The 27,016-nt window shown below is 44.0% G+C and overlaps 1 protein-coding gene across 7 annotated transcripts in view; it reads right to left on the reverse strand.

Annotated features, from left to right (window-relative positions):
* The window catches only part of TTBK1 (tau tubulin kinase 1), a 122,961-nt gene that overhangs the window by 22,189 nt on the left and 73,756 nt on the right, over positions 1-27,016 (reverse strand). For all 7 annotated transcript variants that reach the window (XM_056356925.1, XM_056356924.1, XM_056356926.1 and 4 more), the window contains 4 exons: positions 23,235-23,389; positions 22,067-22,286; positions 18,236-18,411; positions 14,934-15,492 (listed from right to left, as the gene is read on the reverse strand). In XM_056356925.1, coding sequence (XP_056212900.1) covers positions 14,934-15,492; positions 18,236-18,411; positions 22,067-22,286; positions 23,235-23,389 — 1,110 coding nt within the window. The remainder of the gene's footprint in view (positions 1-14,933; positions 15,493-18,235; positions 18,412-22,066; positions 22,287-23,234; positions 23,390-27,016) is intronic.

Genomic DNA, 27,016 nt, shown 5'->3' on the forward strand with positions numbered 1-27,016 from the left:
AAATGGAGGGTATCTTCCATCATCATCTTTGACATCAAACTGTCTTTAAACAACATGATCACTACTCCTCACAGAGACTCTGTGCCGGGCCAAGACTGCCCCAAGTGCCACAATATGCCATTTTCCACGGTTTCCTCCCAGGAAATCAGAGGGAGGGAAGGCAAGAGGCTGATCAAAGCGCTACAGGGACTACATGGTGCAACATGAGACAGGCAACGCAGAGGTAACTGGTGCAGGAGGCAAGCCTTGCATACTCTTGGGAATGGCAAAGGTAGGAGGCAGTGCAGGTGCCCAGGGATGCAGTAAGGATGAGAGGGATGCCTCGTAGTATGCGGGAGATTGCATGAATGGCAACAGAGGCAAACCACAGGGGCAGGTGAATGTGTGTAGTGGGAAACGCAATCGCAACCGGGGCGGAGTAAAAAATGTTTGTCACATGGGGAAGAGATGGGATAGGCAAGGGTGAATGAAAAGGCAACTAGATCTAAGACAGCTTCTCAAGCAGTGAGGCGAAGACGAGGGGGGCTCTGCCTCCTCAAGACTTTGTATGTGAAGCCTACCAACAGCTCTGGGTTACAGCTGACTCCTGTTGTTCTTGCATCCAGATTGAGGTTTAAAAATAAACTAATTGGGTGGCAGCTGAGCAGTGATATCTCTGCTTATGGAGCAGTGGACGAGATCCCAGAGGAGAATGTCAGCCAGTCCTCGAGTCAGCTGCCTTATCTCAACCCAGTCTGCAGGACAACATCCAAGTAGAGCTTCTTCATCCTGGGCTGGGAGGTGTCAACTGCCAACATCCTTCACAGCCAGGTGGTGCCTGCTGCCTCCCAGCACTGGAAGGGAGAAGGTGTGCTCCAGCCCTCACCCTCAGCTGAGTACCTAGGAAATGAAAGGCAGCTAGAACAGCTTCCTATGCACTCCTCAAAAGTCATCTGGACATAGGATTTGAGAGGTGAGCTGATCTGCCTCTGTCCTTGGGGACCCTAAGAGAATCACCACATGAACTACAGGAAAAAAGCTGAAGGAAAGGTCTTGGAGTCAACATCTCCATGTGGAAAGGAAAGCATAGGTCCAGGCTGGAAGTCTCTAGGAAGCAGAAAGACACTTAGCCCAGCAAACACAACCTCTGAACCGGTTTGTCCTTTTTGGAGCAACAGTCTTGCAGCAGCCTTGACCACCACAATGTCCAGGTTCAGACCCACAACAAAGAGAAGGAGTGGAAGAGCAAGAGATACTTTTCTTCATGAAGAGGTTGCACAGGGATAGGATTATATCACCTATACGGCTGTCTCACAGGACATTTCTATCTTACATTCTGTCATCACTGTAACAAAAGAGACTTCAGTGAAAGAGGTGATGCGACATAACTCTTCCACTTACCTGCCCCTCAACACTGGCAAAAAAGTATGGGAATGGTGGACAAAGTCAGGTCCACAAGGGGGACTTCCTCAGAACGGGTATATCAGCAGGTTGCTCCTACGCAGATACACTGGCATCTGCAAAGCTGCTCCTTTGTCAGCAGAGTTTATGTTCAGCCAGCCCCTCCCCCCTAAAACCTCCACTGAAAGTGAATGTGTGCAGGCATAACTACATTTACCCAATTCGTGCTAGGTTAACCCAAGCATTTACAGTAACATTTTCAGAGAAATCACGTCTCATTAGCTCCTTCCTATGGGAAGGAGTCTGGGGAGAGAGTGATAAATAGGAAACGTCTCCCATTCTGCATAGAAAGAAAGTGAAAGGATCCAAGAGACTAAGATATAAAAAGATGGCTTTTGTATGTATGTACGACTGATGTGCAGTTGCTCACAGAAGTAGAGCATGAGATCCTAGCAACAGCTACCTCTCCTTCTGATGCTAATGATCTCTGTACTGTAAAGGAGTGGCAAATACTCATTTCAATCCTCATTTTGGATTCTGAGAAGAACAAGCACTATGTATAGTGGGAAGTAAAAAAAAAAGAACACCTCTTTCAGGATGCAAACCCTGGGTTTGGGCCCTTCTAATGAACACAATTTGCCTAAAGAGTCTGATGCTGAAAGGGAATCTTATTTCACTAGTATTGATTTACACTGACTTACTGCAGCTGACGAATTTGAGGAACCTTATCAAACATAAGAGGAAAAATAACTAGTGCCACTAACTTTTCAGCCTGTAGCCCCATGATCACTTTTTGTGTTGACAGCCCTCCATCAGCTGTTTTTTCCCCTGCTGACCCTGGCTTGCCAGTGCTGTCAGTTGTGCACGTGGACAGTGAACCAACGTGGGAAATGAGCCAAAGCTGCAAACATCTTTCCTTCTCCCCGTGCAGGTCTGTGCAGCCACATGAACACCGGCATTGGCACAGGGGAAAGGGCTGAAAGGGCCAGGTGGACTGGGGTGGGGGTAGGAGGGTACCTCTTGGAGAACCGACACTTCTGTTCCCCTAACTTGACCATGAAAGGGCAGCCTGCAGTGGGGAATGGCTGCTTGCCACTGCCTTTGAGCTTTCTAGTTGTTTGGGGTTTTTTGACAACTGATTTGGGACATATTTACATTTATAATTGCAGTCATTATAAATGAAACACAATAAATAAATGCAATATAAATGTAATCTACAGATTTGTTTTTTAGAATCGCACTGTAACTAGTTTTAATATTAATTTATTACATTTCCATATATATAAAAAGAGAGCTATTTTCACATTTCTTTAATTTGCCAGTGTTCCTCAACAATATGTGGATTCCACAGTAATTATTACAGCCTTAGATGAAGATGTTACAAAAATCTGCAACTTGACTATTTTTAATACTCTCTGCATACTACTGTAACATCAGGATTCCAGCCATTAGCACCAATTAATTTGTTTAGAATTAAATTGTAAAAGACATATTGATCATAAAATAAAACTTCCCATAAAACCCAGGTGACAGCAACATGTCCAATTATTCTGGTATAGAGCCCAAATTCAATGGTTTAACAGGATTGGTTTAGAAATCAATATCCCACCTTACAGAATCTGAACAGCGAATAATTCAGTGTCTTTCAATGATGTATTTCAGCAGTTTACCACCCATGTCTTTAAAATGAGCATCTTTCTTCTAGTTTGACCTCTGTTACTTTACCTTCCAGCACCTCGACCCATATCTTTGCCTGGCAGATTAAAAACCTCTTTTGCTCTCTCCAGGCAGGTACTCCTAACAGCAATCATGTCACCTCTTAGTCTGGTCTTTAATGACAGACTGCATTTCTTCAAGCTCATTCTACAAGGCAGGTTTTACAGAATCAAATGATTCTTGTATTATTTCTCCTTTTTTAGGTTTTGAAAACATTTTTTAAAAATTCCAGACAAGATTTGGATTCGATGTCTGGTAGTGGTCTCACCATTACAAAAGATCTCTCCTCTGCTCACATCTTCATTTTCCTGCTGATACATCAAAGAAGACTTTTTAAATTTTTGTTTTGCTGTAGCAGCATAATGAGAACTTACATGCAGCTAATTATTCCCTCTAACTCACATCTCATTTTGGGAGACAGCACCTCCCCCCAGGGCACAGTTTCTCACACTCTGTGCACGTGACCTATATTCTTCGTACTTGAAACATGACCTTGTCCCTGGCTGAATGTAAGAATTAGTCTGAATGCAAGCCACTTATCAAGTAATCCAGATCTTTCTGCAGAGCTGGCCTGCCGGTATTATTTTATCAAGCCAACCATATTCCTCTCACTACAAACTTTCTCCTCAGTCATTTCTTTTCTCCTCTTGACAGCCACTAAAGGTATGGAATAGTGCTGAGCTAAGGGCAGAAGATCAGGAGTCCTAATGAGAAACATCCCCACTTGTAAGAGATACCAACATATAAACATATTTTGTTTGGTTAGTTGGTTTAAAATTTATGAATTATTTTAATTAGAAGAAAGTCTTACTGAAGTCTATATAAATCAACTACCTTTATCGATCAGACTTTCAGACTTAGAAAAAGAACAGTATCAAGTTTACTTGGCAAGAACAGTTTCTATATATAACCATGATGAGCAGCATTATATCCATTAGTACACTTCAAATTTTATGTATGGATCACCTAGTCATTGTTTTTGTCTGAAATGGGCAGGTTAGGGTTTATAAATACCCTATTATTTTTTAATTTAATTTAATTTAATTTAATTTAATTTAATTTAATTTAATTTAATTAAACAATTATTCTGTTTGTTCCCTTTTTTCACTGGCAAAACTAAAAATTGTTTTTTAAAAAATTAGAACAACAGAAATTTTCATTCCTAAAATCGACCTTGAAAAATGAACATCAGTATTTTGGAGGTGATGAACTAAAAAATTATTAAGAGCTACTGATTTTAAATCTACTTCTTTCACAAATTCCATTTTCTCCGGAATCTGCTTTTCCATTGAAGTCTCCTGAACATGGAAAAAGTAACATCAAAGTAGAGGCTACTTAAGGAAATCATCCCTTCTTATGTCACTTTGAGAAAAGCAAAGTCTTGTTCTTTCTGGTTTCTGTGCTCAACAAGAGAAGAACTGCCAAATAGGATTACGCTACTGGTTAATTCAGACTGAGGATTTCTGGCAATATCCAGTGTCTTTTTTGAAAATAAAACTGATCAATAAATTGCAAATAAAAATTTTGTCTGAGCAGTGAAATGTCCTGTAAACTCATTTTCTTGCGGCAAATCAACAGAAATTGATGTCATTGATTCAAGAATGACTGTGGGAAGAGACTGGTCATGCCTTCCCAAGGAAGGTGTGCTGCCCTCCCCATGGCCATCCCTGCACTCACCGGGATGCTCTGTGGGCAGGCGGGATGCAGCGCATGCCCAGCCTGCCTGAGCGAGTCCTGTGGCGTGCAGACCCACCCGGCCAGGCCCTACAAGCTTCAGAAAGCACTGCCCACCCAGTCTGGGGTTGAACTACCTGGGATTGCTTATAGAAGGGTGAATCTGATATTGAGGGAGCCTCAGGCAGGGCACGTATACCTACAGAAATCAGTATTTGGAAGGAAGCATTCACTGTAACTCCACTGGAAACACCTTACCTATGCATAATACCTCCGTGTCACAACTTTCTTCCCGCACCCATACTTATCCCACACCATTATCACATCTGCCTGAGCTTTCTAGATGTTATTCTTGTCTGTATCCTGTGCTTATGTACTTTCTGCTGAGCATTTTACTTTGGACTTGCACTTTCCTAAAGCCCTGAGCACCAGCAATGACCCCTTCTTCTTTAATCTTAACATCCATACTGCCTCTTCTCCCAGAACACTGGACCAAAGGCTCATTTCAATAGAAGACAGCTACCACATTCACTTAACTACAGGTGGTCTTCATACAGCCGGCATTCTACATTGCAGCTATCCTGAGAAGGGCAATACATCGTTGCAAACCCCAGAAATAAGGATACTTGTGACAATTTAAATTAATCGCGATTTCCCTTTTCATCTGAAATTCAAGTCAAGTTTTAGACAAGGGCTCCAGGAGCTCTGTATACCAAGTGCTGAGACCAGTTTATTTCTCAAGTGAGATCTGTTATCACAGGCGTTTCCAAGCAAGGCCAGGAAGCAGGGCTGCTCTGCCACTGAAAAGCTGCAGATGCCTAAATTTTCTGGAATTTAGAAACAGCTGGATTAGTAAGAAAATCCTTGCTATCCAACTCTTGACAGTCAGCGCCTCTGGGGGAAGGCAGGTAGATTTGGAGCAGCTTAGGAGTGCAGAGCAGACAAACAGGTCCACTGCCATGTAACAGAGGCAAAGCCAGAGAGACGGAAATATGTGGTCACTGCATGGAAACAAAACTGCAACAAAACCAAGGGGATTTCCAAAGCCAAAGCAACAAAGATACATGATCGTAACTCCACAAGAGGGACAAATCCTGAGGTCCTGCCTCAGGTGAGCTTCCAGTGGGAGTCTGCCTATATCTAGATGGAGTAAAAACTGCCTACAGATTTGGCCCAGTGTAAGATACCAACAAAGATGCTTGAACTGATTTGCCTGGGGAAGGTAACGCTTGCTGATACCTCCACGGTCTCTCCACTCCAGTCATAATTTGACAATGTTTGTGGCTTGATTGCATGTGTTCAGCGAGGCAGCCCTGCACTTCCTACCCCAAGGCTGCAGGTTACGCGAGCGAGTCTCTGAGATGAGCCCTGGCATCCACCTCTTTCACACATCACACGTTCACCATCTGCGCTCTCATCTTCGGCCATGCTGCCACCCCTCACCCAGGCTGCTGGGAGGTTTAGAAAGGCAGATGTTTTCAGTCTCTGTGGGGTCTGGTTGCAGGGGCTTTGGAAGTTACAGTACCTTAGGCCAGTTGTCTGGGATTCAATATTGCATTATGTAGTGACACATTGTGGGCAGGTGGGATCTATTATTGCATTATGGAGGCTGCTGCTTCCCTGAACAGGCTATGTTTTGTGTGTGAAGCGGGCCCACACCTGCTGGAGCTGGGACCTGGAAATGCGGAGGACGGAAGGCATGAGTCTGTGGTTTCCTGCCGTGAGGGGCATATGCCTGCGGTGGGGCATGCGCACAGGGCTGCTCTCCGCTGAACGGCTGCGCTGTATGAAAGTGCCACCAACGTGAGGGTAGTGTTCTGTCTCCAGGGTTGAGGAGGAGAAAACGGAGGACGCCAGTCTTCTCAGGGGGCTGTACCTCGGGAGGGAGTGCTGAGAAGGCCTGTCCTCCTCCAACTGAAAAAGACCAAGAAGAGTGGAGGAAAAGGTGTCAGGCAAAGACTTGACTCGCCCCTGGTTTGTGATGCGCATGCTGCAGACATCTTCACTGGCGGATGAAAAATGCTTTTGCTCTACGTGGGGCTTACCTACTGCTCTGTGTCTACAAATTCCCGGGGATCCTACAGGCACCATGGGAGCCTGCCATTACAGAGGGCCTGCCATGCTCTCCCCAGCCACACGCGGACATGAGTGACAGCAGCAGTGTCAGGCTCTGCTACGTCAGTCCCCTCCTCTGGCTCTTCAGGCCACACGCCTCACCTCTGTTCCTCTGGCATCACTCATCTTGACATGTCATTAGGCTATCCATACATCTTGCATATAGAAACAGTCAAACTCTGAACACACTTGGAAACCATGTGTATGAGAAAAGGTGAAACACCTGGTACCAAAATGATCCTATGGATTTAAAAATGAGGGATTCTTAAGGGCTCTTTCAATTAGTCTTATTAAAACTGCTGCAGGGATTTGCAAAGGCAACTTTGGGGGCTGTTAGTGGACTTTCCTTTTCTCACACTTGCACTGCTGGCCTCCCAATACACTTCTATATTGAGTACCTGCAGGGGGAGCATTAATACTTGTAGTTTTGGTAAGCGGAGGACTGGCAGCAGCTGGAAAGGCAGGCAGAGTGTAATTCTCCTTTCAGTGAGAAATTCAAAACACAGAGCCGTGGGAGGACGTGAGGAGAAGATGCACATTTAGGTCCCTTTTCTGCTTCTGTGATCCTGGGATGGCCAGGAGAGGTAGGAAAGCATACACAGAGGGCAGCTTGTGCCAGGATGAGATCGCAGCTCCTACGCTCCCTTTACGCAATGCATTAACAGGAATGACTTCAGATTCTTCACCGTGAAAATGCTAAGCTGTTCCTCCCCTTTCTACCTCTGCTATGAAACTAGTGCTTTCACAGGGGTTAACAACCTCAGTTTCCAAAACCAGATCATCATCCCTAGAATTACATTTTTCCTTTCAAATCCATTCCCTTCCTTGTGCTGCATTTCTTTTCAGGAAGTCTCTGCAGGTTTCAAAATGTAATTGGGAAATGTGAAAAGGCAATATTGTATTTTATTAAGCCAACACTGCTCTTCTTACCTTACTAGAGATGTTGCCCTTGCCAATGATATGAAAAAAAAAGAGCTGAACTTCAGTCTCATCTCTTTCCTGTCACCTTCAGTGTCTTTGCAGTGCTTTGAGGTGGGTAGCTTATCTTCATATGTCTGAGAACTACTCAGCTTGTGGTGGGCATTAAATGTGAAAAGCAATTACTCACAGTCCTGAAGGTACTGCATAGATCAGACTCTCAGATGTAATGCTGTCATACAGAGTACTTGAGAGAGAAAGAAATTCTAGCCAGCAGCTCTAATTTCTCATAAAGACAACCATCTCTTCTGTGCGTAGATGGTGTAGAAATTCAGTCCTGGGTGTACTGTTTGTAGGCTGCACAACTAAGTATACTGGAATTATTTTTGCTCCATGTTTGGGCTCAGCATATTGTACAATTTCCAATGTATGTATCATCCCAACGTGGTAAAATACTTCTCCCATCAAAAAGGATCACTCTAGCTACCCAGATGGACCTCCTTTACAGCACAGGACCAAGGACCTTGCCCAGGCCACAACAGGACAAACTGCAACACCCCACCAGCAAGCGCACTTAGCTGTTGCTACCTCCTGGCTGAAGCTGAGGTTACAGACACACCACTTTTCTTCGCTGATGCTCTAATGCATAAATTACACTGTCAATGCTGGAGGTGCTGCCCCCTTTTATCCCTTTGCCCTTGGCAGCAATCAAGGCTGGATCACCTTCCATCAGGCCTATTCTGCTGTTTGGACAGGAGCAGTTTAACACCTCTAATGTGAAGTTCCAGAAAAATACGTTGATAGAGCTCGATATATTTTAAAAATATAAAAAGTAATTTGGAATTTCTGCTGGGCTTAGGGTTTTGATTGTTATGACCTGTATATATGTATATATAACGAGCACACATGAGCATTACTTCTCTTATAGTATCACCCTTCTGCTCATCCTTTATTCCTAGCACAGGACAGGAACCTTGAATCTAAAGAGTGTGAGGGACAGAGGCCAACTCTACATACATCCTTCTCCATCACCTGGCAAGTTCTTCCCCTGTGGAGGGAAGCCAGAAGAGCTGAATGTCAAAGAATTGCATCATCTACGATAGGCAGCAAGTGCAGCTCAACACTGAGTGAGGGGCAGTGAGAGTCTGCCCCTCTTCTGCAAATGTCCATTTCTCATCGCTGAGAAATGGTCCCTCAGGTCCCCTCAGAGCAGCCACAGATGATGCTGTAGAAGGGAAAATAAACCAAGACACACACCACCTTTTCACATCAAATTTTCCCTGCTGCTTTCTTCCCCAGCCTACCTCTCTGCCCAGGGTTATAGCCAACCCTGAGAGCTTGCTGTGTTTTGCTTCTACCTATTGCTTGATTGTTTCAGCCTGGCTTTTCTTCTTTCTGCCTCAGAGCCAGTGAAGTTGTAGTTTCTGTCCTCTCCTCCTGCTGCCTGTAGGCACCCTCTGGGAGTGACAAGGATTTCCCTCATCACTACCCCAGGGTCTGAGGCCACAGAAGCCCAAAATATAACCCAGAGCAAGCCCTGCTCAGCTTTCAGTCCTCAGTGCAGATCAGAGTTCCTGCAGGTAACAGACCTGAGGCAACCCAGAGCTCTGCACCACATGAACCAGAAGACACAGTACAGATCACCCAAAACGTCCTGTCTTTGCTGTGAGGCAGCCCTCTCCTGTGTCTCTGTGTCCCTTTCCAAGGAGTATTTTATATCACCAACTCAAATCAGTGGAGGAAGCGTACTCCAGCACACTGGAGTCGCTGAAGTGGCTGTCCCCTGACCAGCTGTGCTGCTCCTGAGGGTATCAGGCAATGTCACAACTCTAGCATCCCTCAGATGAGGCACTGATGACGTTCAGGAGCATGGGGGCACCCGTAGGCTCAGCACCAGAACAGAGAGTATTTTCTTGGCTCAGTGAGGGTCTCAGCACAGTTTTTTACAGCAGAAAACAAGGGATTATAGGTAAAGTTGGACTCCCAGGTGAAGCTGGCCCAGGCAGCCTGTGCAATGTGCTTCCAACTGCCTCCTGTCTTACCTACAGTGTTATCAACACAGGTCTTCACACTGAGCACCCTTGAGTGATCTCTCAGCAAAGATGCCAGCAGTGGGGTATGGCTGGGAAGGACTCATAAGCTCCATAGCTGCTGCCCTCTCAGGGTCAACACATGGACAATTTTAAGTTCATTTGTGGCATTCTCCTGGCTGTGGGAGAAAAGTGGCCTAATATAGCACCAAGGGAGATTTTCTGAGTGATTCTAACTACACGGCTAAATTGGTGAGGAAATACACCACTGCCTCTTTACATTGAGACCTTTTCTAAAAGACAAACTCTTGGTTCTGGGAGATGGGAATGTAAGAGACAGTGTAAGCAAAATGCTCTCTGAACTCTGCAGAATACATCCAAGAACAGGTAAGGAAGAGTTAATATGAGCTCCCACTATTGCTTAACTTTTCTTGTGTTTTTTCAGTACAACATCATTTGGACAGGCATATTTTAGGCAGGCAAGTCTCGGAATATTTTGTACAATGCCAACTGCACTAGTGATAAGGGAGATTCACAGTCAAAAAATACCTATGATCACACACCTACAGTCAGAAGTAATTGCTAAAAATCATAAATGCATGAATGTTTGTATTTCTTTCCAACACAGAAGGCAGCAGTAAGTTGTCATCTCTGTCAAGTGTCAGTGAATTTACTCAGCATATTTAAGACCTTGACAGATTTTTAAATTACATTGCTAGGTGTGGATATAGATGATTTCCAACAATAATAGCAATCCTATGTCAGAATTAATATGTATACAAAAGTGCAGCATCGATCTTTTTTTCCCACTCGTTTTTAGCTATTACTATAGCCTTATCTGAACCTTAGTGCATAAAAATAAGCAGGGATTTATTAGAACATTCCTGAAATGCATACATTAAAGTAAACCCTAAGAGCTCTGTTAAACAGCTTTCTTGGTGCTTGGTGCTGCACTGGGTGGTGCACAGAGAGAAGGGCTTGGGCAAGACATCATTTCATGACAGACCTGTTCTCCCTCTCTATACCAGCACCTCCCATGAGGTCTACACTCCACTGCAGCTGCCTTCTTGTCAGCTGAAACTGGGAGATATCCAGTATGTCAGAATATTTGTGTCAGAAATTCCCCCAGGCTATTCAGAGCCTCCTCTGTACTTGACTTGCCCCACAGCAGCATCTGCTCACACCGTGCTCCCTCTTACACCCACGCACTTTCATAAGGACACCCCCCCACCTCACACTTGCACTACAGTGTCCTTCTGCCAACAGATTCATGTATTTGAACAAACACCTGAGCTCTAAATTAGGATAACTCCAGGAACTACAGGCTGGTGGTCAGCCTGGAAAGGGCATGGAGCAAATCCTCCTGGAAACCAGAAGGAGAAGAAGGTGACTGAGAGCAGTCAGCATGGATATATGAAGGGGAAACCATGCCTGCAGAGCCTGATATCTTTCTGAGATGAGATGAATGGGTGGGAGGTTGTTTACCTCGGGTTTTGACACTGTCTTCTGTAACATCCTCATAGAAAAAATGATGAAATATGGGCTAGATAAGTAGACAGTGAGTTGGACTGAAAACTGGCTGAGCTGCTGGGCTCAAAGCATTGTGCTTAGGGAAACAAAGTCCAGCTGGAGGTCAGCCACCAGTGGTGTAGCCAGGGGTTGACACCGGGGCCATTACTGTTTGACAACTTCATTAATCACTTGGGTCATGGGACAGAGTGTACCCTCAGCGGGTTCACAGATGATACAAAACTGGGAGGAGTGGCTGACACACCAGAAGGCTGTGCTGATATTCAGAGGTGCCTGGATAGGCCAGTGAAATGGGCAAAAAGGAATTTCATGAAGTTCAACACAGGGAAGTGCAAAGTCCTGCACCTGGGGGGGAACAGTACATGCTGGGCACCAACTGTCTGGAAAGCAGTTTGACAAGAGAAGTACCTGGAGGTCCTGGAGGACACTAAGCTGAACACAAGCCAGCAAGGTGCCCTGGTGGCAAAAAAGGGCTAATGGCCTCCTGGACTGCATGAGGAGGAGTGCTGCCAGCAGGCTGAGGAAGGTGATCGTTCCCCTCTACTCAGCACTGGTGAGGCTGCAGCTGGAGTGCTGTGTTCCAGTTCTGGTCTGCCCAGTACAAAGGAGACAAGGACATACAGGAGATGGTCCAGCAAAGGGTCACAAGGATGATGAAGGGACTGGAGCACCTCTCATTTGAGGGAAGGCTGTGAGAGCTGGGACTGTTTAGTTTGGAGAAGAGAAGGATCGGGGAGGGGGGTGTTCTCATCAACACTTATAAATACCTGATGGGAAAAAGAAGGTGGATTCAGACTCTTCTTAGTGGTGCCCCGTGAAAGGACAAGAAGAAATCCGCAGAGACTGAAATACAGGAAATTCCACTTAAACATAAGAAAAAGGGTTTTTACAATAAAGGCAATTGAACACTGGAAGAGGTTGCCCAGAGAGATTGTGGAGTCTCCATCCTCAGAGATACTCTGATTGAACACTGTCCTGAGCAACCTGCTCTGGTTGATCCACCTTGGAGCAGATAGTGGGATCAGATGATCTTCAGAGATCCCTTCCAACCTCAACCATGCTGTGTTTCTCCCATACTGTTTTTTTGCCAGAAACTAACAAATAATGGCTTATATATTGGAGACAGAGAATGGAGGAACAAAAAAAACCATTAGAGCAGGGATTACCCGTTTGCTCTCAGTTACTAGTCTATGGACACCAATGGATGATCACCAGTTTTTGGGAGATGAGAACAAGGTCCCAAATGGGTACAACAAACCCTATAATCTCATTCATGGCAGTTCTACATTTAGTGACATCTTTGCCTATCTTAAAGGCTCAGTTCATATTAAAAGTTAAGGAATATTTACTCACACACACACACTGTCTAATCACAGTTTCAATACAACCCAGAGGAAGCCCAAGCCTCAGCTACAGGAAACACCTGTCATTGGCAGTGAGGCCTTCAGTGTTCTCATTAGTTAAATCCTCGGTGAAATTCTTATTAGTGTCCCAACCAACAGTCCCTCCATCTCTGCTGTACCTATGGAGAACAGGCTTCTGCTTTCCTTTAGGCACCAAGTAATTTTTCCTTTGAGAGTTAACAGTTCTTTTTGTGACAGCAAATGGAAAAATATGGATGTCACTGCAAAGCTGTGAATATAGAGGCAACTGAAGGTTCCAAACATCAACAGAAGCACAACTGAATCACAGCCAGCCAAAGAAGTCTAGTGTTGGCCTATATGTACAAAGCTAGGCCCAGGAGTAACTAGAGGATATTTCAGAACACAGGGACCAAAAATGTGCGGTCTGCTGGAGAACCAAGGCTGTCTAATACATTAGTAGTTATCACCCACAATCCCATTAATTTACTTTTGTTGCCTGCTTTTTAAGTATCACTATGCAGTGATAAGCAGCCTTCATACTGCATCACACTCAACTCCCCCAGTCATTTCACACAGCAGTACTATGTGCTACGGCCAAGAAGGCACCTCCAGCCTTCCTTAGCTATGCTAAACATGTCAATGAAGTGTCCCTGCTGGTTCTCACAGCTGGTTCTTACCAGCCAGCCCTTGCCATGTTCATCACATCTTGCACATCTTGCACTGACCAGCCTAATAAGTGTACAGACAGAACAAATACACACACACCCTTCTAAACCTGCCAATCTTGCCTACACAATCTCTAGATACCTGGGGCTTCAGCATACTGCCTTTATACAGCAAACACCTCCACGTGGACCCTTACAACTGGACACAGACTCCACGACAAGCCTGTACTGCTATTACTCCATGCTCAGCGGACTGTCCTACTTGTGCCTGCTGTCAGTATTTCTGTCCTTCCTTTAAATGCTGTAGCCTCACGCACCCTATCAAGGAACACCTGGCCTGGCAGGCAAGGATTTGGTTTGATTCTCTTTACGTTGTTTCTTGTGTCATTCATTTTTGTTGCCAAAACTAACAGTCCTTTTTTTCTTGTACCTCTTTGAAAGCCACACAAGAGAAGAATCTGGGCAAGGCCTGAACAGAAGAATGTTCTTTTAACATGCTCCAGTTCAGTGAACGCTCCCTTAGAAAATATGCTCAAGAGGGAATGGGAGGTGGAGTTAATGGTCTTCCAGAGCAGACTGCATGAACGCCTGCCCTAGGAAAGGTATCACCGTGTACCTGACCCTGAGACTTGCCTGCTCTTTGCTGCTCTTCACTGCACTTTTGGACCCCACATGTATGAGATTCTCATTAACATACAAATACAAAAAGCCCTCAGGAGAACAATTTTATTGTCTCTTGCATGAACACTCTGGGACAGCCTTCTTCTGAATGTCTGAGAAATGAAGATTAGATATGACAGAGGAGCTCTGAGCCTAACAATACATCATGTTTTTCCAGCTAATCTAATAAATTACTTCCCACTAAAAACTGATCTTCTTTATACCTTCAGAGTACCACAGAAAAAAGCAGACTGAAAGAAAAACAGACCTCTACAACTATCTGGAAAAAACACAGTAGGTAAAGAACTTTTCTATGAGTAAACACCTGGTAGCAACAATACCAGTCACTAAAGTAAGGTTGACAGGATCTGATTGCTGGTTACTCTGAGGTTTTTATTAGGTATTTAGAAGAAAGTTTAATTTCAGGGAGTTACTTTATGATTTTCATTGCTGCAGGCCTTCCCAGTGCTGATGTATGGTTAGATTAGTGAGCATTCTGTTGCCATACACTGCTGTTGCTGCTGAGAAACTTTGTGGAGAAGATTTGCTAGTGACACCTTCATACAACTAAGTGGTCGTTAACAAAACACTGTGGGAGAGCAATAAGAGACTGATTAAAAGGCACCCACAACCACAGCTGTACTCCCCTCTTACCCCTGTGCCAAAATAACTGAAAGATCTTGGTAACAGTGTGTCCTTAGTAGGGGACAATGTTACTAGCTATAGGGAGCAGTTCTAAGGTGTTCACAACAGTTGCAAGCACTGTCAGGAGGAGTTTTGCAAGAGCGTCCATGCTTGGAATCACAGACTTCTCCAGCACAGCTGAGGTTCCCTAAGGTGATGCTAACCTAGGCAACAAGGTACAGACCCAGGGATCTTACCTGTCTCTGAGGACCAGTAGGTTCAGATTCTCGTCTCCTTTGTCGGATAGCTGGTGCTGAATGTAGGGGGGAGTGGGCTGGACTTCCTGTCTGCTGTTCATGTTTACTGTCAGATACTGTTTGAGAAGGTCCTTCATGTCTGTGGGAACTGTCCTCCTCAGTCACAGGCTGCATACCCCGACTTCGCCCATCATGCGTCTTCGGCCTGACTGCAGCATCTGTCCCCAGGCGCCTTCTCTCCTCACCCTCTTCAATAGGTCTTAGTTCCTCAGGCTCCTCATCCGTGGTTCCAGAGGTGCTTGGCTCAGCACCTGGGTGAAAGTCCTTCAGCTCTGTCTCCTTATCAATGATAACCCATTCCTTGCTATCAAAGTCCTCCTCCTCTGCAAGTGGCACTGAGCGGAAAGCATTGCTGAGGGCTTCATGTTCCACTGAAGCAGATACATCCATCCTACCACTTGCCTGCCGGTCAGCCTGGGCAGTATCAATGGACAGCATCTGGGCTGGCTGGGAGGAGCATACAAGCCGTGACGGAGAGCCAGGTAAATCCATTCGAGATCTAAAGACAGAACAGGAAGCCATTAAAAATACATGAGGTTTGTTTGTGGTTAAAGTTAGGGATCATAAGATGTGAGAGAAAACACGTATAGTCCTTCTCACACATTTCTTGGTACACATCAGAAAGATAGGCTTAAGGAAAAATACTTGTTTAGAATCTACAATGGCATAAAGATATTCCCCCTAAAGTGCTTCAGTATGACAGTCAATCCTTCCTTGATGACAGGATGGTAACCAGTTTCCCCCAACAACACCAATATATTCTTTCCCCTTTGGTAAGTTCTACTGCTTTGGCAGGGGAGGGGGGAGCACCAACCCAAACCACCCCTAAATCCTAAATCTACTGTTTGATTTAACAGCATCTCTGCTGGGCTTCTATAACCTTTTCAGCTGCACTGTGCTATCTCTATGGTGGCCACTGAGGCCTCTAAGGTGACCACATGAGTTCTTCAAAGACAGCAAGAACCATTGATCCCACTGTGCATAGATGACCTCAAAATACTTTGGAGGAACAGGAAGGAAATATGGCAAATATTCTTTTACAAAGGGTGGTATAATGTTCAGTGGCTCACGGTCTAAATAGCAGCAGCTTCTGCAGCTGTGCAGAAACACCTTTCAAAGATGCCCTGGAAGCTCCCTGTGCCCCAACAGCCCTGGCAGCAACTCAGCTGGAAAATCCTGTGGCAATTCTGTCTTTCTGCTCCACAGTGTTATGATCCGTGCTTCTCATTGGGCCTGCACCTGCTGCTTCCTTTGCTTCTCTGTCTACCACCGAGGCTAGCAGCTTGCTGCACAAAGCCAGAGTGTCTGCTGCCCAGTGAAAGACAGCTGCAGTGTGTTTTACAAAAGGATTTCGACAAGGACCATACAGGAGCCTTGCAGACTCTTCTGGGAAAAGCCTTCCATGTGTGAGAAAGCATGAGGAGAAAGAGAAATGACTGACCATCAGGTGAGGGCTGCTAAGCAATACTAGGTATCTTTAACACAGTGGAAGGTCAGAGCTGAGATGGAACGAATTACAAGCAAAATCGAAAAATTTTTGGTGAAGAAAGGGGAATTAGAGAAAGAGGTGAACCAAAGTTTGATGTAGAGAACAAAGATCTCAGCAAAAGCCATCTGATGGATCTGAAAGAAGCAAGCCTGTATTTGTTAAAGTCTTAAAAACTTATTATTGTGAATAGGGAACACTAAGTATGCAAAGTAAGAATTAAAAATGGTCTACACTCTGTGTGTGAAGAGCAACTGGATTTTAAAAAGCTGTTGCTAAAAGGATTTAGTCAATGTCTTCATTCATTCCCCAGCAGAGGAGAGACACCTGGAGTAAAAGATTTTACTCCAGAAAGCCAGAAGAATTTCCCAGTGCTGGGAGTCAGGTCTATGTTGTGAAAAGACAAAAACAGAATAAAGAGAAGACTGTGTGCCAGAGGGGGATTGTTTTTGCACCATATTTGGTGCAGGCTGCTTGGAAGATGAAAAAAAGATCTTGATTTTAAAAACAGGAGCTGAAGGAAGAAGGCAGGAGAAAGAGACACCTTTTGGATGATACCCATTTTCTATACTAAGTTAGCATGATGCTGAGTAGACAAAAAGAGCGGGAGAAATAAAGGAAGAAGTTAAAAGCATTCAATGAACATACAGGACTAATGTTGCTGACTGTTATAAATGCGGGGGTTTTTTTCTCCTTCCTACTTTAAAGACCCTTTCTTCTGGGCAAGAAAAAGAAGATGTAGCAAGACCCAAGATTTGTTATTCAAACTCTAAATTATTAATAGCAACACAATCAATCTTTCCTGAATTGCAGCTTTACAGCATTAAAGCTTCCCTCAGTCACCCAGAATAAACCAGTACCTAACAAACTGGGGGTAGTGTTAGGGGATCATCCTCTCTCTAGCTCTTTCTGACCCTCCTTCATTTCCAGCTACCGTCTCCTTGTGACTGTTCTGCTTGGCTGAAGTCTGTCAGATTTTCTTTGAGAAGGTGGCTTGTCTCTCCTCCACCTCTTTCAGAGAAGCCACCCCACCAGAACATCCTAGAGCCACAGTCCATGCCCTGACTTGCAATGGGAAAAGGACGGCAGAGTAACAAAGGATGTGAAGGAGGTTACCAGCACCAAGGACTTATGTCTGGTAATGTGTTCTACAGCACACAATAGTTTAAAAAGTTTCTTTTCATTATTTTTATAATTCTGGGGGTTTTGTTTATTTCTTTGCTGTGGATCTGAGAGAAGGTATTCCTATTACCCTCAAAATCATGGTGTAATGTGTACTTCTCACATGCAAACAAGTGCAATGCTATATGCTGAAAATGGAATACTATTATTACTATTAATGAAAAATAATGAAACAATGAAACCCACGAGATCAGGATCTACCAGCTAGCTCCCAGAATACATGCATCCCTGTATGTACACTAAAAAGATCCATTCTTCCCTCCCACCTCAGGCCAGCCAAAAGCTTTTTGACTGTTTACATTATCTCTGATTTGATGATTTGACTTCCCTCTGACAAATATCCATCCTTCTGTCTGTGGAGTTCAGCCCATCCAGGGACAGGATGAGATTCATTCCCACTTACTCTCTTTATTAACAGACATGAGTGTCTCATCAGAAAGATCATAAAGCCCATGAACACCTCCACCCAGAAATGAACTTCCAGTGCTTGCTAATCTAATGATTATGTTGGTCTCAACAGTCAATCCTCAAGACACTGCTAAAAGCAGCAGGAGACTACAGAGGGTGAGCAAACCTTCTTTCATGTAGATCTGCTTTGCCATCAGCTGTGGAGAGGCGTTCTGACTCAGGGCTGTTCACACGGCGGTATCTTAGGGAGCGCACTTGTGCAGTAGGGGACTCTGGAGGCACTCGGACAGGGGAACTGGGGCAGACGCCATTTCTCTGCTCCTCTTCCACCATGCACTGAGTCTGTAGGGTGTAAACACAGAGAACCTCAAAATCTGACCAAAGATGCTGATTTCCCATCCTTCACTGTTCTGTGCTTTCTCCCAGGATACAGTTTCAGCTGCATTTTCACAATCTACACATGCAATGTTTGAATGAATGCAAGGGCCTATATGCCCTGGCAATTCTCTAGTATTAAAACAAAGTATAGATTTTAAATCAATTCAAATATGCACACACCTTTACAAGGTGGCCTTTGCATTGCAATTACCCTGAATAGTTGATCCAAAGGAGTTATCATGGGCTAACCTACATACACAAACCCTAACTGCTTATCCAAGATGTCTAAGAGCCCTTGTTTGTCAATATTTGTCTGTGCAAAGTCCGTGCATTATATTGTAGTATATATATACTTTTACTTCTGATGAACTTGATATGACTAAGCTATCCTAATTCCCAAGATGGTTTGGCATTTTTTTGGTTTTTAAATTCTTGGTCCTCTAAATAAGTCCCCAAGGACATATACTCAATTGCAACATCTGTAAGAGCTTTCCACAGATCCAAGGTCACCCAGGGACCTGAACATGCCTGTGGACACTTGTGAGCATTGAGTGTTCATACTTTACCAGTACATATTTTCTGTTTTCAAATGGCCTCAGTGAACTTGTGTGGGATTTTTTGTTTTTTTACATTTAGCAGCAGACAAAAGAGCAAAAGTAGGTGCCTGTAACACAGCTGCCTTCTGCCTTCCACTGTGCTGCTTCCCCTTGGAAGAGAAGACCTGCTTAGACAAAAGTATAGAGGCAGAATGGTCCAAGGACTACAGCAGCAGTCTAGGATTTGCTTTCAGCCCTGTTGTGCTGCCAGCCATGCAATGTCAGCTGCTACACACCGCCTCTGTGTGGGAATGTGCATTGAGGTGCCAGTGCCAGTTCCTAGCACGGAGAGTGTTCACCCTTCTTTGCAGCATGCCCTACATTCACTTGCTCTCTGTTAATGCCAGAGGCTCTGAATGTGAGCAGGATTCTCAGTAAAATGCTGCTGATCAAGACAGCTGCCTTTGTGCATGTACTGTGTATATGGCAAGTCAGTCAGTGTCCATAAATTAGCAGATCTAAACTGTCTAGGCAGGGTTTGGAATGCATAACTAAGGAGCCTTTGCAGCTAGGGAGAGTGGAGGAGAAATTTCCAGCATTACAATGAAAGCACAATAGATAATAATGATTTAATGTATAATCCATTCAAGCCAGGAGAAGTTTAGTGACAAAGGAAGGCTGAATGTGTTTGTGAAAGGAGCAAAGTGCTGATGTAACCATAGGGTAACAGGCAGCTTGGTAAGGTTCAAGAGCAGAGAACTGGGGGAGTGTGCAGGAGAGCAGGAAGAGGCTTCTGGAAAAACACAGAATTAGAACTTTGATCCAGTAGAGGAAGGAGAACCAGAAGAAGGATTTAGAGAGGACAGTGACATTAGTCAAGTAAACTGTCCTTAGCATCGAAATGGGAGAAGTGGGACAGAAGGAGATCTGAACTGTGTGAACAGAGAAATAAGGATGACCTTAGGTATCGGAGAGAAAAAAAAAGGCAAGATCTACGCATCACCTAAATACAAAGAGCAAGACGGGGAGAGCCAGAGTCCTTCTAGTGCTACAAGACTGGAAGATGAAGGATAGTGAAGCTGTGACTAGCAGAAGGGTGCTGCTGCCCCCGCAGTTCTGAAAGACACAAGAGATGCCTGAGATTACAAGCAGAGGTGAAGCTATGCCCTTACATATCAAATCCGCAGCCTCCTTTTTTTCTCCATGTGGTGACGGTGACTTAAAAACTGATTCTTTCTCAGAGAACAGTCAGACTAAAGATAATAAGCCTAGCAGAATGAAAGGACAGGCAAGAGTCAGACTAAAGATAACAACCCTCACAGAGAGAAAGGACAGACTTCTTTAGCTTTGGAGAGCATGATGCCCTGGGCTCTATTTCATAGACTGCTGTGTAGCTACAGAGCTTGTCAGGACTGAAGTGCGCATTGCCATGCTAATTCCCTAAGCTCCTTTGCCAGTAAACTGACAAGAAACAGCATATCCCTTGGCAGGAGAGTCACCTGGTCATGCTGTAGATCTTGCAGAAACCTCTCCTGCCTCTAACTGCTGTTATATGACAGGGCTTGTGAATGACAGCACTGAGTACCTAAGACATGATGCACAACTAACAGGCAGAAAGGACATTTACGACTCCCTTGTGCCCATCTCAGTATGACTGAAGAGCATCGAGTCACCTGGTGGTTCAAAGGAACAGAAAAACACATAGGAGTTACCAGGATTTTTCTGTAATACTCTTTTTTTCCTTGTACTTTGTAGAAACAGAACTGTTCCACTCTACCAGGCTTTTCTTATTTCATTTTTCAAATTTTCAAATGAGAACTTCTGGGAATGCAGACAGTTTACCAGTGGGAGACGAGAAAGTGATTTGAACTTGGTTTACAACTTTCTGTATTGGGGAATGCTGCTGGCAATGTTCCATACAGATAACACATTGATCCAAATGATCTGCACCAGTGAATTTTAAGCAAGTTAGATGAGATTATTTCTTGTCTATGAATAATGTTTTCTAATAAGACTAAGAATAGTGGAGATACCTATAAGGCTGAAAGGACTAACTCTGTGCCAGTATAGACTGAAGTGAACTCTGGTCAGACCCAGAAGACCGGCAGATTTAACAGGCTAGTCCACAAATGTCCATTAAAGACAAGTTTGTGAAGTGAATCCGATATGCCCTGATAATATTTTAAGTCTGTTTGATGAAGGTTTCTCTGCTAACAGATTTTTTATCTGTATCATGTATCTGATGTCACGCCAGGTGACATTCTGATTTTTAAGCAAGACTTGAGATCAACACAACAAATACTAATTTACTCACAATATCTAAGTGGATCTAATAAATAACTGATAGATTCTCATACTTAACATTTTCTATGGAATCACCATTCAGTGGGGATGCCTCCAAGAAATTAGGTAATATTTACAAGAAAAGACTGAGAAACAGCTTGGGGATTATGAGGAACACCAACAGAAGTACACACTTCATGCAAGCTAAAAAATCTAATATGATCTTGGAATGCAGAAATATGACAATATTAAGTGATAGCTTCTTTCATTCTTCACAGGGGTGAAACCATTAGTAGATGCTCTTTATAGATTGTGCTGCCCTTAGAAAGGAAAGTTAAGAACTGGAAGAGAAAAATCAATGATAATTCAACACGTGGAAAAATACAGCTTATGAAGACATCTCTGAAGAAATTTATTTACCCAAGACGTTAGGACACAATAAAATTTTGGTGTACAATTTCCAAACCTGGGACATTTCTGATATTGTTTCAGCTATGCAAGGACAAGAATTCCATTGCTTGAAGTATCAAGGTCCTAGATAACAGTATGATTGTACAAAAGATTTACTCTAGCATTATTGGCCCCCAAAATGTCATTTGCATAAAGATCCAAATTAATCCCAATGGCTTTTACTCTGTAAAAAAATTGTTTGCAATTTCCCATTACCACAGGGAAATTCCAGTGCTTTTTGGTCTGCGCTATGTAGGATGCTACACAAGTAGATCTGAATGGCTTCTAGCAGTCTATGAATCCATTACCCTAAATCCAACAGCCACAGGAGACAAATAAATGTTCTTTACTTTGCTGATGCTGATCCTGAGTTTGTTGCGATTCACATCTGTCTCTTCCCAAACTTCAGCCTCATTGAAAGCCGTGTTTGGAGCCTGACCGAGACCTTCCGCTGGCCGGCCTGACAGGATGGGGGGAGCATTCTCTTGATCACTCAGATGTTCACCCTGTAGGACATCCTCAGTGTTCTCACGAAGTAAGTCCCCAGGTACTGGAGTGACATTAACCACCCTATGGAAGAGACAAGAAGAAAGTTAAATTATTAGTACTTAAAGAAGGAGGCCTATTACACTGCCCCACAGAAACTTCTTTGCAGCTTTTAGGGTATTACCATGTTGAAAAAACAGGCAGTCCAGCATTATCCCAGATATGACATCCTGAAACAGAATGGGAGGATTCCACCTAACATATAGTCACAAAGACAGTGGGATGGATCCATGAAAGCATCTTGGGGCCCTTGATACACAAGCTGCAAACTTCTTCAGAAGCACCTATTACACAGTATTTAGCTAAGAAGAAACTTTCCCTCTTCACATGAGCAAATAAGGCTTAATAGGCCTTACAGCTTTTCTATAATATTACTAAGAATTAGTTATCCCTTAATGCCAACCCCTTCAAAAGCACCAAGACAGACCAGTGAACTAAGCTTTATCAATTTTTGTTTGGACTCATTTCCATCTCTGAGCACCAAGCTCTGCGTACCTTTGCACCAGCACACACAACACCCTGTAAAGGTCAAGGGACTGGTGCTGAGGCGTGACCAGTGCGTGCATTCTGCTGGATTCACCTCACTATCAATCACAAACCCACCCCACAGCAAGGCAGCAACTGCCTCACAGCAGGCACTCTCACAGAAGCTCCAGCCATGTGTGCCATATAATATGCAAAATATACAAGCATATGGCCTCCATCAATCCTGGCTGAAAGTCTCCAGACATCCCTCAATGTGAGTCCAACCCACACACTCATGCCTAGTAGAAAATGTGTTTACAGGACAGTAGCAAGGTTCTAAAACCGGGTTCCATCGCCTCAGACACATGGTAATACCTATAAAGTCAAATCAAGTAGTAGCCGCCGTGCAGCTCCAACTTCCCAGGATCATAATGCCTTGAAATCTTTCCAAAATGAACTTGTTATTGAGGATGTCCATATTCTGACTGGCGCAACTGCAATACTCACCCAAACATGGCTGCTGTTTGCCTGGTGTTTTGCTGTGGTGGAGTAGAGGTACTAGTGGACAACAGGATGTCTGTACCAGCCTTCTCCCAGTCAAAGGCTTCATTTTCAGTGATGCCTCTTTCTTTCATGCTGTTCTCGAAAACGGACATGATTAGCTGGAATAAATTTACAAAAACAACGTTAATAGCTGGGGGTGGCTCTCACAGATAATCTGAAGTATGAGCATGAGGACCAAGCGTAGCTTACAACCTCCATCTTGCCTATGAAAGGTACCAAGAAATGGAAGCAAACGTTACAAAATGGTATCAGTTGTTTCTCAGGCTGGGTTTGGCTCGGTAACGGAAATTTCTTTAAATCTACAAAAGAAGTGCATGCAGCATTTTGACACTGATATGATGAAATCTTGCAGTTGGCTTGTTACTCTAACTCTAAAGCCTTAACTTCAGCTCAGCTTTCCTGTGGATTAGACATATACAGAATAGTACATTTGCTATGTAGATTTCAAGGGCTGCCAGAAGACGTAAACACAACAGGAAAACATGGTCCTAGGATGGAGACTCGCTGCAGTGTCTGGCTCCAACACAGCTTGGTCAGGAGCCCTATGATATGCTTATCCACAGCGTGGCCTGCCACATTTGGCTGTGGAAGAAAATAAAACTGCAAAAGGGATGATACATTTTTCTTTAGAAGACAGCAGGTACAAATGCTCATGCTGATGTGGTTTATGCTTGTTGCTTTCTAAGAACAGATATTCTTCAGGGAAGAATGAAACTACTGGCAACAGTGCTCTGTGCATCAATGCGTTACCCAGGGAAATCTGATGTTCTACTGTCAAAGGGAAGATGGATGCTGTAGGCCAACACAGCCATGTGTGAGGTCCTGTATTTCTAATAGAATTATTCAGCTAAACAATGCAGATCTGAGAGGATTCAGCCTAAAGTTTGTATGAAGAAAGAATATAGTGACAGATACATTTGGCTTATGGCATAGAATTAGCACTAAGTTATGACTCAAAATTACCATGAACAAACGCCCTACTTGTTTGCATTTATATCCTAGATCTGTTTATCAGCATGATCAGAAGGCTGGCACACCTGCCATTTCCTACTACCTACCACCAAACTGCAGTAAAATGCCTATTTGCAACTTTCAGTTAAGCCATCTTTCTCCTCCTTTTTTGTGACCTAGAATCCTAGAATTTGGTGCTCCACTACTGCAGTGGCACTATGATTGATGAAAAGAATCCCCAGAGTTGACTGTTGGTCAGACCAAGGAACAGGTAAAACCTCTCCAGAGTGGACATGACATGACAGTGGTAGCAGCTTCTTTGACTCGAAAGGGAATTTACTGTTGTGACAATTTAATACGATAGTATTGTGTTTCTGCTTGTTAGCCTCATGTCACCATGCCCCCTTTCACCTCTGATGGAAACATGTCGTGCTGCTGCTGTTGGCAGGGAATTTCTTGCTCAAAACTGAACAGGAGTAACTAAAGGGTCACAGTCTTGCTTTTAGTAAATGTATTTCTGGTATTTAGTAACCTTAGATGGATATTTTCTCATTAATCTGCCTGATTACATTGAGTACATAAGCTTTTGGACTACACATATCTTATGGCAAAGAATGTACCAAATTATGTGAATAATCTTTGTTCGTACAAACCTGTCACCTGCTAATTCCACTTGGCAGCTCATTTTCATATCAGAAGAAGCAGAAAACATTCCCTTCTTGCCACTCTGCCTTTGATTTTAAAGATGTCATGTACATGCCAATCCTCTTTTTCTCAGAGTGTACTGTCCTAGTCCAATTAGTCTTTCTGTATCTGGAAGTGAATCTGTCTCTAGCCCCCTTGTCACCCTTCCTGTCAACTTCTCAGATTTCAAGATATCCTTTTTGAGATGCAAGAATGGAACTACACACAGTCTGTAAGAGTATGTTTTGTACAGATTTACATGATAGTATAAGGATATTTTGTTTACCCTTTAATACTACTCTAATTACTCTTAGGATTATATTTGCTTTCTGACTGCTACTTTGGCAAGGATTGCTGTCAAATGTCTTCTAGAAATTAATACCCCCACATCCTCAAAGCCTCCTTACATTTGTAGACTCATGCCCTTACAAAAGCGATACGGACTTCTGCTCATTAGATCACCCTCATCCACCTGTCCACTAATTCCAATCTTTATCATGGTTTCTGATTCTTTGTGATGTATACATGTGTGTCAGAAACTGGTATCTTCTGAAGCCATTTAAAAATTAGTACTGCTTCTGCCACCTTCCATTCCTTTGATTCTGAAGCAGTCTGAAGTAAGAAACCACCTGCTAAAATTAGAAGTTCAGCTGTCTTATTCTTAGCAATCCTTCATGCCATCAAGGACCCACTCAGTCAAAACGACTTTTACCTTCTTCTATAATTTCTGTAATGCTTGCATTTGACATTGCAGGCCATTCGGGATTTTACAGACATCTATTGTATTCCCCGTAAGGTCCTTTTTTGCAGGCTGAAGTGTCCTCAGCTGCCATTATTCTCAAGCTGTTCCATGGTCTTACTGAGGTCTTCTCTGAACCCTTGATACTTCTGATGAAAGGTCAAAGTTTTTAAAGGAGGAAATTGGAGTGGGAAACTGCACCATGGTCCCATCACCAACCATTGCTCTCAGAAGTCATGCAAAGACTTACTGGATCCTGTCTGGGGATCCTCTGCCTGAGACACAGTATTACTAGGGACCAGAAGAGTTTCCACAGTCACTGTAAGCCTCCCATGCCGAGTTTCCTTCCGCTGGGCCCAAGCACAGCTAACTTGGCAGAGCCAGGAGGAAGATGACAAGACATCCCTCACTTACACAGGATGTCAGATAAGGAGTACAGCAAGAGCCTTGGCAGGAGGTGCTACAGATGCAGAAGGCTGGAACTCAAAAGATCTTTAAGTTGCAAGGGAACTCAGGCAATGACCTAGCTCACCCCCTACTCAAAGCAGGGCTTACCTTCAAGTCAGATCCAGTTTCAAAGTCAGATCAGCTTGCTCAATGCCCTGTCAAGGGCATGCCCTGACTATCTCCAAGGATGGGAAGATCCCACTACTGCTTGACATCCTCCTGGTGATAACTTTTCCCAGTATAGCTAATTGCAGTTTCCTTTGTTGTGGATTGCATCAATTGCATCTCATCCTTTCACTGTGCCCCTCAGAAGGGTCTAGCTCAGTCTGCCTTACAGGTAGCAGAAGGCAAAACTAGGATCCCCTTTGATCCTTCCCTTCTTAAGGTCAAAGAAACCCACTTCTCTCAGCCTCTCCCCTTATGCCATGTGCTCTGGCTCCCAGTCATCTTGGTGGCCTTCCACTGGACTCACTCCAGTTTGTATGTCTTTCTTGTACTAGATGCAGCTTTCCTGATGTGATTTAATAAGTGCCTAACAGAAGGGAATAACCATTTCTATTACACTGCTGGTGCAGAGGAATGAAGCTGGGTTTATTAACATTGATAATATACAGCTGTGGGCTGGCTTCAGGGGCGGTGGGTTGGCCAATGCAGATAAGGTGCAGCTGTGACTGGTTCTGTTAAGAGGCCAAGCAGCCAAGGAAGAGAGGGGAGGAAGAAGCAGAGAACATGTCTGGGATGAGGAGAGGCTAGGAGAAGGCAGCAGAGGGACTGGCATGAAGAGTATGTTGGTATGAGATGGTAAAAGGCCTTGCTGCAGCCAGCTAGTTTGGAGAGTGCTGCGACGTGCTGGCTATGCTCTTCCTAATATAGCCCAGCATGCTGTTAGCTTGCTTTGATACAA

Source organism: Falco biarmicus, chromosome 12 (assembly GCF_023638135.1).
Source record: "Falco biarmicus isolate bFalBia1 chromosome 12, bFalBia1.pri, whole genome shotgun sequence".
Classification (NCBI taxonomy): domain Eukaryota; kingdom Metazoa; phylum Chordata; class Aves; order Falconiformes; family Falconidae; genus Falco; species Falco biarmicus.